Consider the following 12,607-nt stretch of genomic DNA (forward strand, 5'->3'; position numbering starts at 1 on the left):
ACCTAAGGAAGGTAAATCATGCTTTTTTTTGGGACACTAAACTTTATCAACATGTGCAAGAGAAAACAAAAACACAGCAATAAAAACACAGAAATAACGCAGCAAAAACTCAGCAAAACCTGCTTTTTGTAAGCAGCTTCTTTACTGCCAAGAGAGCCGGTTTTGCCTATGGAAAAAAAACCACAGCAAAAACGCAATGTGTGAACATATCCTTAAGGTACCTTCACACTGAACGATATCGCTAGCGATCCGTGACGTTGCAGCGTCCTGGCTAGCGATATCGTTCAGTTTGACACGCAGCAGCGATCAGGATCCTGCTGTGATGTCGTTGGTCGCTGCATAAAGTCCAGAACTTTGTTTCGTCGCTGGACTTCCTGCAGACATCGCTGAATCGGTGTGTGTGACGCCGATTCAGCGATGTCTTCACTGGTAACCAGGGTAAACATCGGGTTACTAAGCGCAGGGCCGAGCTTAGTAACCCGATGTTTACCCTGGTTACCAGCGTAAAAGTTAAAAAAACAAACACTACATACTTACCTTCCGCTGTCTGTCCCCGGCGCTGTGCTTTCCTGCACTGACTGTGAGCGCCGGCCAGCCGGAAAGCACAGCGGTGACATCACCGCTGTGCTTTCCGGCCGCTGTGCTTACACAGCGCAGAGAAGCAGAACGCCGGGGGACAGACAGCGGAAGGTAAGTATGTAGTGTTTGTTTTTTTAACTTTTACGCTGGTAACCCAGCTTAGTAACCCGATGTTTACCCTGGTTACTGGCATCGTTGGTCGCTGGAGAGCTGTCTGTGTGACCGCTCTCCAGCGACGCTGCAGCCATCGACATCGTTGTCGGTATCGCTGCAGCGTCGCTCAGTGTGAAGGTACCTTTAGACAAAGTGTGGCCCTGGTCAAAATGCTAATATTTAGGTTGCATTTGCACTAGTTGATTTCAGACCATTAATCGAGTGCTAATCTACTATATTCAAGTTGCTTGCTTCTATCTCAATCTCTTTTTATACTGGATGACAAAGACTGATAATGGTAGAACAATGGCTGATAGATCCTTCTGTCCTCATCCCTATCAGGCTATTGGCAGAACATCTCCTGTTTTCCCTGGATGATGTGCTGCCAAGAACAGTGATTTTTGTTCTAGTATATATGATACGATCCAATCACCTGATGAACGACCCTCATTTTGTAACTGTGGTGATTGCCGACAAACTCTCATCTGCGGTGCCGCTATTTAACAAATGTAGATATTAAATACATATACTGGTAGGTGTTGTTTGTGTATAACACACGCATACCAGTGTATAACACACATACACACATCAGTATATAACACCTCGGTGTGGGGTAAGAATGGTTCTAAGAAAGGTCTGGAATCAGAACTACACCTGAGGACCTGGTCAATAATCTATGCCGTCATTAATTAAAATCGTGCAGGGTCCCCCTGCTCACACCAGCACATGTCCAGACCCATTTGAAGTTTCCCTGTGACCACCTGAATGATCTAAAGGAGGCATGGAGAAAAGTTATGTGATCAGATGAGACCAAAATAGAACTTTTTGGCATCAACTTCACTTGCCGTGTTTGGAGGAAGAAAGATGCGTACAACCCCAAGAACACCATCCCAACCGTGAAGCATGGTGAGGGAAACGTCATACTTTAGGGGTGCTTTTCTGCAAAGGGGACAGGACCACTGCACTGTATTGAAAGCAGGATAGATGGGGTCATGTATCGCAAGATTTTGGCCAACAACTTCCTTCCCTCAGTAAGAGAATTGATGTGTCGTGGCTGGGTCTTCCAGGATGATTCCTAATGATTGCGGCAAGAGGCTCAATGTCTAGTGCAAAGAAAAAGGAAGACAGCAGGCAAGCTTGTCTGGTGTTCCTGCCCAGTACAAAAGCAAAGCAGAGCTGTCAATTAACCTGTAATTTTTCTACCGGCCTTCCATACAGAAACTTTATTCACGAAATGAGAATGGAGCCCATACCAAACTTTTCTATTATTGCCAACAGGAATTCCCATTCAATACAGTCAAATGCCTTGGCCATGTCCAGTGAGCATATGACCCTATTCCCAGGATTCTCCACTGGTAGCTAAAGATTAAGGTGTACTTGGCAGATGTTAGCAAGATATAGCGAGATATATTACTAATATTACCCTGGACCGAGGAAATCAAGATTTACTATAAGACCAATATTTCTAATGATGCCCAGAGATCTGCTGTGTTAATTGACAGAGTCACCTATTTTGTGCTTCATCACAACTCTTAACAATATGGGTGTCTTGAGAATACCTACTCTGTTAACGACGTAGCAGACAAGGCAGCTCACAACCAGACAGGCCCTTCTGGCATTTGCCAGAATTGCCAGATGGCCAGTCCGGCCCTGGCTGTGGATCTGGCAGGCATATAACCTGACTAGTCAGTATGCACCACACTAGAAATTTGTTGAGTCTGATGGCTAGTACTTTTGCTATGATCTTTGTCTGTGGTCAATAGAGATATAGGTCCCACCTGGGTCTTTATCACAATGTCATGAATGGTAAGGAATAAGGGAAGCCCTTTTTACGAGAGTCATAACATACACAGGAAATAAAGTGACTGCTATGCTGGCTGGTCTTCTTATGGCGCTCTGTGTGCGCTGCATGCAGTGAGTACGCTCACATGCAGGAGCAGTAGCACCATAAGGAGCTCAGCAAGTGCAGAGTTCACTTCATATTCTCTGAATTTTGCGACTCAGGAGATGCAGGGGATGTTCCAAGGATCTTTTCAGTTAGCCATTGAAAGGAGGACTCTCAATTCTAAATATTTTTCATTGATTTTAATACACCTATGGATTATAAAACTTCCTCAGGAAGTGAGATTAAAGGAGTTAGTGTGCAAATTCTGCATGGATATTGTAACTAGTAGCCAAATGTTGATTAAACCCATTAAATGGGGCTAATCCGATTTCTGATCCGCAGCAGTTCAAACTGCAAATCAGGTTCAGAAATTCAATGGTCATCTTTGGTTTCCTGGTGAGAAATTCATCACAAATAAAAAGCAGTTTTTTACATGGAAAAATCCGTTGCATGAACGTACACTAATTCCATAATATTTCCTTAATTGCACTATAATAAGTTTTTTCCATTTACTAGGGCTCAGCAATTATTTTTGGTTAAGCTTCAAAGATTAATACAAAGAAGTAAGGATGAAAGTGAAGGTTCGAGCAACACATTGCGAGTCGTAAAGGTAAAGTCATCTGTTTCTGTATATTTTTTGTTCAGTGACTATATCCCAGGAACATCTTTCTACATATGTGTCAAATGCGATGCTCAGAGCGACGCAGTTTTATGCCATACAGTTGCATACGTTACCCGTAGGCTTTCAGTTAAAACTGTCTGCTACTCGATATTTTACAGCAGGTGAACATGAGAATTATAAGAAATTATTTTGTTTCTCTCTTCCTGACTCAGCGACTTAAAGGGGTTGTCCACTACTTTCAGTTAACCCCCCAATGTATCCCCCCGGGGCCCCTAATGAATTTTATAAATACCTTCTGTTGCCGTTTTCGCCTGTGAGTGGCGCTATGGCGGCGGCTTAGACTGGGTCACGTGACCCCCAGGCAGCAGCCGCCGCTAATTTCCGCCGACGTCACGTCAATTTCCAGACTCTGGAAATTGATGTGACGTCAGCAGCAGGCGTGACCCAACCTCCACAGACAGCAGTCACTCAAGAGTGACTGGGCGGTGGGCGGGGCTGGGGGCAGGCGGGGCTGTGCTGGGGCAGGTGGGGCTGGGATCTGTGGGCGGGGCTGGGGTCTGCTGGCCAGCCACGCTAATGTGCTGAGAAGTGCGGCCGGTGCGGTGGTGGTGGCGGCCGATTGCGGTGGTGGCGGCGGTGGGGGTCTGCGGAAGGTGCTGGAGTGTGCGGGCAGGGGGTCTGCGGGGCTGTGCTGTGGGGTCATTGGTGTGTGTGTGTCTTGATGCAGTTTTTGGTGTGGTTTTCATGCAGTTTTGATGCAGTTTTTGGTGCAATTTTGATGCAGGTTTTGGTGCAGTTTTGATGCAGTTTTTTGTGCGGTTTTGATGCAGTTTTTGGTGCTGTTTTGGTGCAGTTTTTGGTGTGGTTTTGATGCAGTTTTTGGTGCGGTTTTCATGCATTTTTTATGCAGTTTTGATGCATTTTTGGTAGTTTTTGCTGCGGTTTTGATGCAGTTTTGATGCATTTTTGGTGCAGTTTTTGCGTGGTTTTGATGCATTTTTTTTTTTGGGTGCAGTTTTTGCGCGTTTTTGAAAGCTAAATAAAGATGTATTATTGAAAAACAAAAAAAGATTTGTGATGTCATTATTGTCCAACCTCCTCTTTTACATTTGTCCAACCAACACTCAATTACACACAGATAGACAGATCATAGATGAAATGGATAGACAGATCTACATATAGATAGATCTATAAATGCATACATCGATCTATTCATATATCTATCTATTGATAGATGTATGGATAGTGTAGGGTGCGTGTCCACTGTCCGGATTACATCTGAATTAGCTGCAGATTGGATGCTGCGCACTTGTAGTCCCATCGGATGATGCCTGCACACACTCCCCAAAAGACCCCCCCACAGCCCCGCACACACCCGAACAGTCCCGCACACACCCGAACAGTCCCGCACACACCCGAACAGCCCCGCACACACCCGAACAAACCAGCACACACCCAAACAGTCCCGCACACACCCGAACAGTCCCGCACACACCCAGTCCCGCACACACCCGATCAGTCCCGCACACACCCGAACAGTCCCGCACACACCCGAACAGTTCCGCACATACCCAAACAGTCCCGCACACACACGAACAGTCCAGCACAGCGCTGCACACATCCGAACAGTCCCGCACACACCCGAACAGCCAGGCACACACCCGCACAGTCGCGCACACACCCAAACAGTCGCACACACCCAAACAGTCCCGCACACACCCAAACAGTCCCGCACACCTGAACAGTTCCGCACATACCCGAACAGCCAGGCACACACCCGAACAGTCCCGCACAGTGCCGTACACATCCAAACAGTCCCGCACACATCCAAACAGCACGCAGACCCCGCACACACCTGAACAGTCCCGCACACACTGCACACATCCGAACAGCCCGCAGACCCCACCCACACCTGAACAGTCCCGCACAGCACCGCCCACACCCGAACAGCCCGCAGACCCCGCCCACACACACCCGAACAGTCCCGCAGACATCCCAACAGCCCTCAGACCCTGCCTGCACACACGAGCATGCACACAGTCACTGCCCACACACTTCCCTCCTCCCGAACTGCAGCGTTTCTCGGACCCACATCTGCAGCAAAACTGAAGATCTTTTTTACATCTGCGGTTTTGCTGCGGATGTGCCCGACTCAATGAAAGTCTAAGGGTGCAGAAACGCTGCAGTTTGGCACAAAAGAAGTGACATGATGTGGAAAAAAAGCTGCTTTTCGGTGCAGCCTTTTCCGCAGCATGTGCACAACAAGTCTGCGGCTCCCATAGACTTACATTGGTTGTTCACTACACTGCAGATTTGATGCTATTCCGTGTGGCAAAAAGCCCTGCAGATCTGGAATCAAATCCGCAACGTGTGCACAGTCTTAGCATTTAGAGAACCTAGCAAAAAGCCAAGCAAAAAACAAGTGTGGGATTGCACTCTTTTTGCTATTTCATCGCACTTTGAATTTTTTTCACATTTTCTGTTACACAACATGGTAAAACCAATGGTGTCGTTCAAAAGTAGAACTTGTCCAGCAAAAGACAAGCCCCCCACATGGCCATATTGACGGAAAAATTATGGCTCTGGAAAGAAGGGGAGCAATAAACGAAAAAAGCTCCAGGGGTGAAGGGGTTTAGACACATGGATATGGACATATCTATGTAAATAGACATAGATATATAGATACATATCTATCTATCTATCCATCTATCTGTGTGTGTAATGGAGTGTGGGTTGGACAGAAATGACATAACAAATCTTTCTGAAGATAGAGGAGGGAGGAGTTTGGGTGTGTTTTGGAGTGGGTGTGGTAGGTTCGGGCTTAGTGGCAGTGCAATGCATCATGGAACTTGTAGTATTAGAGCACAATAACTCAGGAGAAAGGAAGTTGTCGATTAACCCCATGAGAGCTGGATCCAGCAATGAAGATGTGCTGCTACAGCATGATAAAAGGTAATATTGCTAAAATAAACACAGTGGATATTTTCAGTGGCACATAATAGCAAGATTTATTTAAAAAAAAAAAATTATTGTAGTGGACAACTTCTTTAACCCTTGTCAGGCTGCATAATTTTACAACCTTAACAGGCTGCATAGGTACAATTGTACCTTCACATATACCTCCACTGTGGGAAGACTTTACTTGGTTTCAGAAACTAAAGTTCATTCAGCTACAAATGTTATGCTGATATCTATTGTTCAGTGTTGTTACTGGTCACTTATGTTGCTGTCAATTAAGTTAATTCAAACTGGGAGTGGCTTCTACTTGTCTTCCTGCCTCCCTCCTCTCATTAGCCATTTTGCTGTTCATCTCATTGCTGTGAGCACACATTTCTAGGCTTGTGAAGTCTTCAATTTCTTGGAAACGAAGGTAGGAAAGTCTCACAGCATCTAACAGCCAGTTATACCTTTATTCTCATTATGTGGGGACAAAACAGTCAAATTGTCTTTCAGCCTGGACTTGGCTTACATATATTTTGTATGAAACTTATCACTATAGGTATAATTTTTATACGAAAAATGGATAATAATTAGTATCTACATATTGTTTTACGATGTTTTATTTATATTCAGCACAAAATACGAAGCCAAAATTCATCTAGCAAGTCATCATGAGTGATAGTAATGCTGGATCTAGTTTCCGCCATAATCCAAGAAAACGTGTTTGCAGGTTAGTATAATTTTGTGAAAAGCCAATAATGTAGTATTTCGGAAAATTATTTATTTTACATTTTTTCTTATTTACAGATTTACGTCTGACGAAATAATGCGAATGCTAGAAGAATCTGATTCTGAGCATGAGGATGAACCATATGTTCCATCTGATGATGAAAACTATGTACCACAAGTGGATGTTACTGAAGAAGATTCAGACATTGAACAAGAAATGGTCATAGAGCATGAAAATGAATACGAATCAGACGAAAGTGTTGAGGATGATTCTGTGCCTCAAAGTGCAGGCGACATTTGGACTGCTAAGGATGAAACTCAATGGTGCAGTAATCCACTGCCAAATGCACAAACAAAATCTCGTAATGTCCTACGACAAAGAGGTGGCCCTGCAGCAATCAGCAACCTATATACAGCAAAAGAGCTATTCAAGTCCATCATGACTCCCGAGATGTGTGACATCATATTACGGGAAACGAATCGAAAGGCCAAGAGAGTTTGTGATGCTTACAACAACGAACTGGTACAACGTTTTCCTGATTCTTCCAAACGGCCACCACAAAAAACATTCAAGCAATTTACTGAAACTGAACTTCATGCATTTTTGGGCATACTGATTGCTGCTGGTGTGCACAGAGCCAACAAAGAGAATCTGGAGGAAATGTGGAATGTTGCTGCTCTGCCTCTTATACGTGCAGCCATGTCTCGTGACCGCTTCAAGATGATACTCAGATTTATCAGGTTTGACAACGAAAATACACGTGCAGAACGTGTGCAAACAGATAAAGCTGCACCAATACGGGACATCTGGACAATGCTGAACAGTAATCTGGAGAGAGCCTACAAGCCATATCATTGTATCACCGTCGACGAGCAATTATTTCCATTTAGAGGTCATACTAAATTTACCCAGTATATACCTTCAAAACCAGCTAAATATGGCATAAAGATTTTCTGGGCTTGTGACTCATCAAATGCCTACCCTTTACAAGGTCAGCTCTACACTGGGAAACCAACTGATGGTCCTCGACAAGTAAACATTGGAGAACGAACAGTATTGGACCTAGTGAGCTCGTATAAAGGCTCTGGAAGAAATGTCACCACCGATAACTTCTTTACAACCATGGAACTAGCTAAGGTATTGAACTCCTGGAACATGACACTAGTTGGTACAGTGAGAAAAAACAAAAGGTTCCTACCTAACAACATGCAGCCTGCCAAAGAAAGGCCTGTATACTCGACAAATTTTGCCTACAATCATGATGCAACAGACTGTTCATATGTACCAAAGAAGAACAAATCAGTCGTGCTTCTATCATCTATGCACATGACGGGAGAAGTTGAAGAGACACTAGCAGCCAAGCCAGAGATAATAAAATACTACAACATAACAAAAGGTGGCGTTGATGTTATGGATAAAATGTTGGGAGAGTACACTGTGAAACGACGAACATCACGTTGGACTTTGGCATTTTTCTACAATATGATTGATGTCAGTGGGTTAGCATCCTACATCATCTACAGAGAACACAATCCAAGCTTCAGGGCAAAGGATCAACGAAGAAAGTTCCTGAAAGATCTCGCAAATCAGCTGTGTATGATTGCAATTGAAGATCGTAGTACAAACAAAATGATAATGAGAAACCATTTTCTTCGAGGTGCAGTAGAAATGGTGCTTGGACGATGCATTGTGGTAGCATCGCAGCCAGCAGCTGGCCCCAAAATACCTCATGGTAGTCGTGGACCCTCCCCTGTTGTTGGTAGTTGCTATGTCTGCAGAGACCTGAGGCGAAAACAACGCAAGACTAGAAAGTCTTGTGTGGTTTGTGTGAAACCCATTTGCGATGAACACTCTGTAGCAAAGCCAACATGCATTACTTGCAAAGAAAATCAATAAAAAAAAGTTTCTTACATTTTCTTTTATAATGTAAATGAACAGTTTTTTACTTGTTTATAATAGTTAAATAGCATTATCATTAAAAAAAAATTTATGCTTTTTCCCTTGCATTATCTTCATTCAAAATATATGAGGTACATTTGTACCTATGCAGCTTGTTATGGATGCAAAAAGATCTCGACCCCTTATCTCGGAAGCGGGTGGAGATATTTTATTGAAATTTGGCCAATATATTCTGGACCAAAAATGTAGAGATGTCACGAAATTTCAGCCCTCTACGTCTTTTCAAAAAAAAGTTATTGCAATTTTAAAACGGAATAGTTACAATTGTACCTATTCAGCCGGATAAGGGTTAAGATCATGTCTCCATATACTGTAAAGTACTGGAAATGCTGTATATATTTTTTGCAGAAAATCAATAGATTTTAACAGTTTATCCCTTAATACATTTAACAGTTCACGTAAAGTAGATGAGATTTCATGAAAACTCCTGCCTATTGTGCATTTAAAGACATTATGGAACTGTGCATTTTTATCCATAGGCTTCTGTTGGGAGCCTGAAGACAATGCATGTATAAAATCACAATTTTATTTTTCGGTGCAGACTTCTAGTGTTTCTGCACTATTTCTGCAAACATAAGCCCCATTTAAACACTTGTAGTCATTTTTCTTTATCTTGCAGTATTCGTTGCTGTTTTTTGCACCTAATTCTATTTTAAAAAATAGTTTACGCTGTTCATGAACTTTGCGCAGTGTGAAAAATCATCTTTATTTCTAATTTTACAGTGCAAAAGGTTGCACTTTTTGCAAAATGCTGCAAAAAATTGTCATAATTTATTACATGCAAAAAAATCACTCCAGGGGTGACTGGATTACATTTGTACAAAATAATGTGACTTTTCAAAAAGTAACAAAGAATGAATCAGGCAAAAAAAAAAAAAATTATCTGGAAAGCCTAACCAAGCCCAAAAGGGTGAACTGAAAAAAACAGACAATGACATAAAGAACTGAACAACAGGTGAAAAAAAAAATACAAATCTAGACAAATAAAAGCAGTGATGAATCGTCCCAAATGTGTTAATCTGCACCAAAACATGTATCAAAAAAAGTGAAAACACAGCAAACCCCCCCCCCCTCCCCACAGTAATAATCAAAGCAGCCAACAATTTTGGTGCATGTCAGGGAACAGCTGGAGAGATTACACACTAATTTGTCAGGGAACAGCCAGTTAGATCCCACCACTGCCACCAATTTGTCAGAGGATGCAACTCCACTCCAATCATCAGTACAATTATGCAATTGACTGGCAAGGCCCTGGCTGTTTCCACTACTAGGGAAGTTATTGGGGACTGGACATGGGATGTGCTAAGTCTATTAGAAGTTTATGAGATCCCCAACTTTCAGGATGTCTTCGCCCCTGGAGGTCCCAGGTGGAAGATATTGTTGTTGTGTTTCCTATCCCGATTTGACATTTCTATAAAGATGAATCATGGCATGTATGGTATCATCCATCTTTCCGATATTAAGTTGGAGGTGTTCTGCCTGCCTTACAGTGATAAAAAAGGGGGGAAAACGTGGATTTAAACTGCGCTGCTGAATGATTCAAGGGCCAAATATGTAGATCGTGGATTTATTCAGCGCGTTTCAAAGTAAAAGGTCCACCGGTCCACGCGTGACCAACAGAGGTAAAATAAAGAGGGTAAAACAAAGGTCTTGTACTTTGAAACGCGTTGAATAAATCCACGATCTAATGGCTACATATTTGGACCTTGAATCATTCAGCAATGCAGTTTAAATCCACGTTTTACCCCCTTTTACCTCTGTTGGCCAAGCGTGGACCGGTGGAACTGCTGCAGCAGGATATATCTATGAGCCTTTCCTTTGGCTCAAATTGGTGAGCAGAATCTGATCTATCTAATCAATTGTATCTCGGATAAGACCCTATTGCCCCTATTGCGCTCTTTTCTCCAGCAGCATTTTTTTTGCCTTACAGTGATGTGAGTGGATGCGTTATGTTCGTCCCCTCATTTCAACATCGAAAATATTTCTCCCATAAATATCAGATCAATGCAAACCCCAATATTCATCACTGACCTCTGGCTCCAGAGAGTCTGAGATAATTCCTTTAACAGTGGAAGTTCTTGCATTAGAAATTGTACTTTTCCACCTCTAAGTATACAAATCCTAGACTTAGTGGCTGCCTCTCATCAGATCCCCTGCCGTAATTACCTGTTCACGGCCGGAAGTCCTACTTCAATGGCAGTTGAAGTGTCAGCTCTTTCTCAGTTTTCCAGGTATAATTAATCCAATATATTCGATGTGAGGGTGTTATGTCCCCTCTCTGGAGATGTCTTAATGAATTTTATAATTTTTCTTTACGACAGTGGAGTTACCTGCATAAAAATTCAGCTTAAAAAATTGAGTATTTTCACATATGGGAACATGACTCAACACTGAGGTCATACAATCATGTGAATTCTCAGGCCACTCAGGTCCACAAATTGCGGATATGTCTGCATCCCTGTACAGATCTGTGCTATGTGTCATGCCGCATAACTGAAACTATTAGTTTCTTGTCTGCAAAACAAGACTAGTGCAGGCTCCAATTTGTGCCACACAGAACCCTCTTAGTCTCTATGGAAAATCTCTGTGTTGGTTGGCCATCGTTTCAGTTGTTTAGCACAAGTGCATTTTTGTGCTGCGCCACCATTACATGTTAGCCATCATAGTCAGACTGGTAGACTAGTCAGCAGTAAATATTGGAGACAATGCCGATATCATATCGGTAGAATGAAGTCAATATATTGTAATATTAATATGCATGTAAAAAGAGACATCATTTGAAGTTCATGTGCTCTGAAGCAAAATCTATAACAGGGATGTGTCCCTTGTAATATTGTCATCATTGGGCCACCGTAAAGAGGTTGTCCAGTTAACAGAAGTCATCCGCTATCGTCTGGGACCCATGCTGAATGACAAACATGGAATTGTTTTATCCTTTGGGCCACTTGTACTTTCAAATTTTGAGCAGCAGGACAAATGCCCGACCTCCACTCCATTCATTCTCTATAGGGCTGCCAGAAAAAGATGAGCGCAGCCTTCGACAGCCACATGGGGATTGAATGGATCAACGGTCAAGCAGGCGCACTGCTGCTCCATTCTAACTGGTTAAAGTAATTCTGTCACCAGGTTTTTGCCACCTAATTTGAGAGCAGCATAAAATAGACACAGAGACCCTGATTCCTGCAATGTGTCATGTTCTTGGCCGCTTTCTGTAGTTTTGATAAAAATCAATTTTTAACTGCAAGAGATTATCATTACAGGACTGGTAAACCAGCTGGAATGTAGTTTTTCATACTCATATGCTCTGTGTAAACCCGACCTCACCACTGATTGGCAGCTTTCTGGCTATGCACAGTGTATACAGAAAGCTGCCAATCAGTGGTGTGAGCGGGATTGCTCTCAGATGCAGTTGCAGTCTGCAACTGATACAGGCAAATCTGACCATATGAATGAGAACTAAAAATATGTGTTAATACCTATGTTATTGCTTTTTGTAACAATAAATTTATCCTAACTACTCTAGAATGCCCTTCAACCTGATGAGCATGCACAGAGCGATTCTAAGAGCAGCCCTCGACTTTCCAGAGCAAGCTTCCTTTTTGGTCAAATTTTTCAGGTACTTTCTTTGGGGCATTTTATCTGTATTCTAATAATGTACATGATTGTGAGTACAAATTGTATTGGAATTTTAGACAGCAATGAATGTATAATTTGCAGATTACATGTTGTAGGGATTACT

At 42.7% G+C, this 12,607-nt stretch overlaps 1 protein-coding gene across 1 annotated transcript in view; it reads left to right on the forward strand.

Annotated features, from left to right (window-relative positions):
- CARD11 (caspase recruitment domain family member 11) overlaps window positions 1-12,607 on the forward strand; it is a 214,293-nt gene that overhangs the window by 171,721 nt on the left and 29,965 nt on the right. Inside the window, exons 18-19 of the mRNA XM_069733924.1 lie at window positions 3,134-3,227; window positions 12,392-12,484. Of these exons, the coding sequence (XP_069590025.1) occupies window positions 3,134-3,227; window positions 12,392-12,484 (187 nt within the window). The remainder of the gene's footprint in view (window positions 1-3,133; window positions 3,228-12,391; window positions 12,485-12,607) is intronic.

This window comes from Ranitomeya imitator, chromosome 7 (genome assembly GCF_032444005.1).
Source record: "Ranitomeya imitator isolate aRanImi1 chromosome 7, aRanImi1.pri, whole genome shotgun sequence".
In the NCBI taxonomy this organism is placed as follows: domain Eukaryota; kingdom Metazoa; phylum Chordata; class Amphibia; order Anura; family Dendrobatidae; genus Ranitomeya; species Ranitomeya imitator.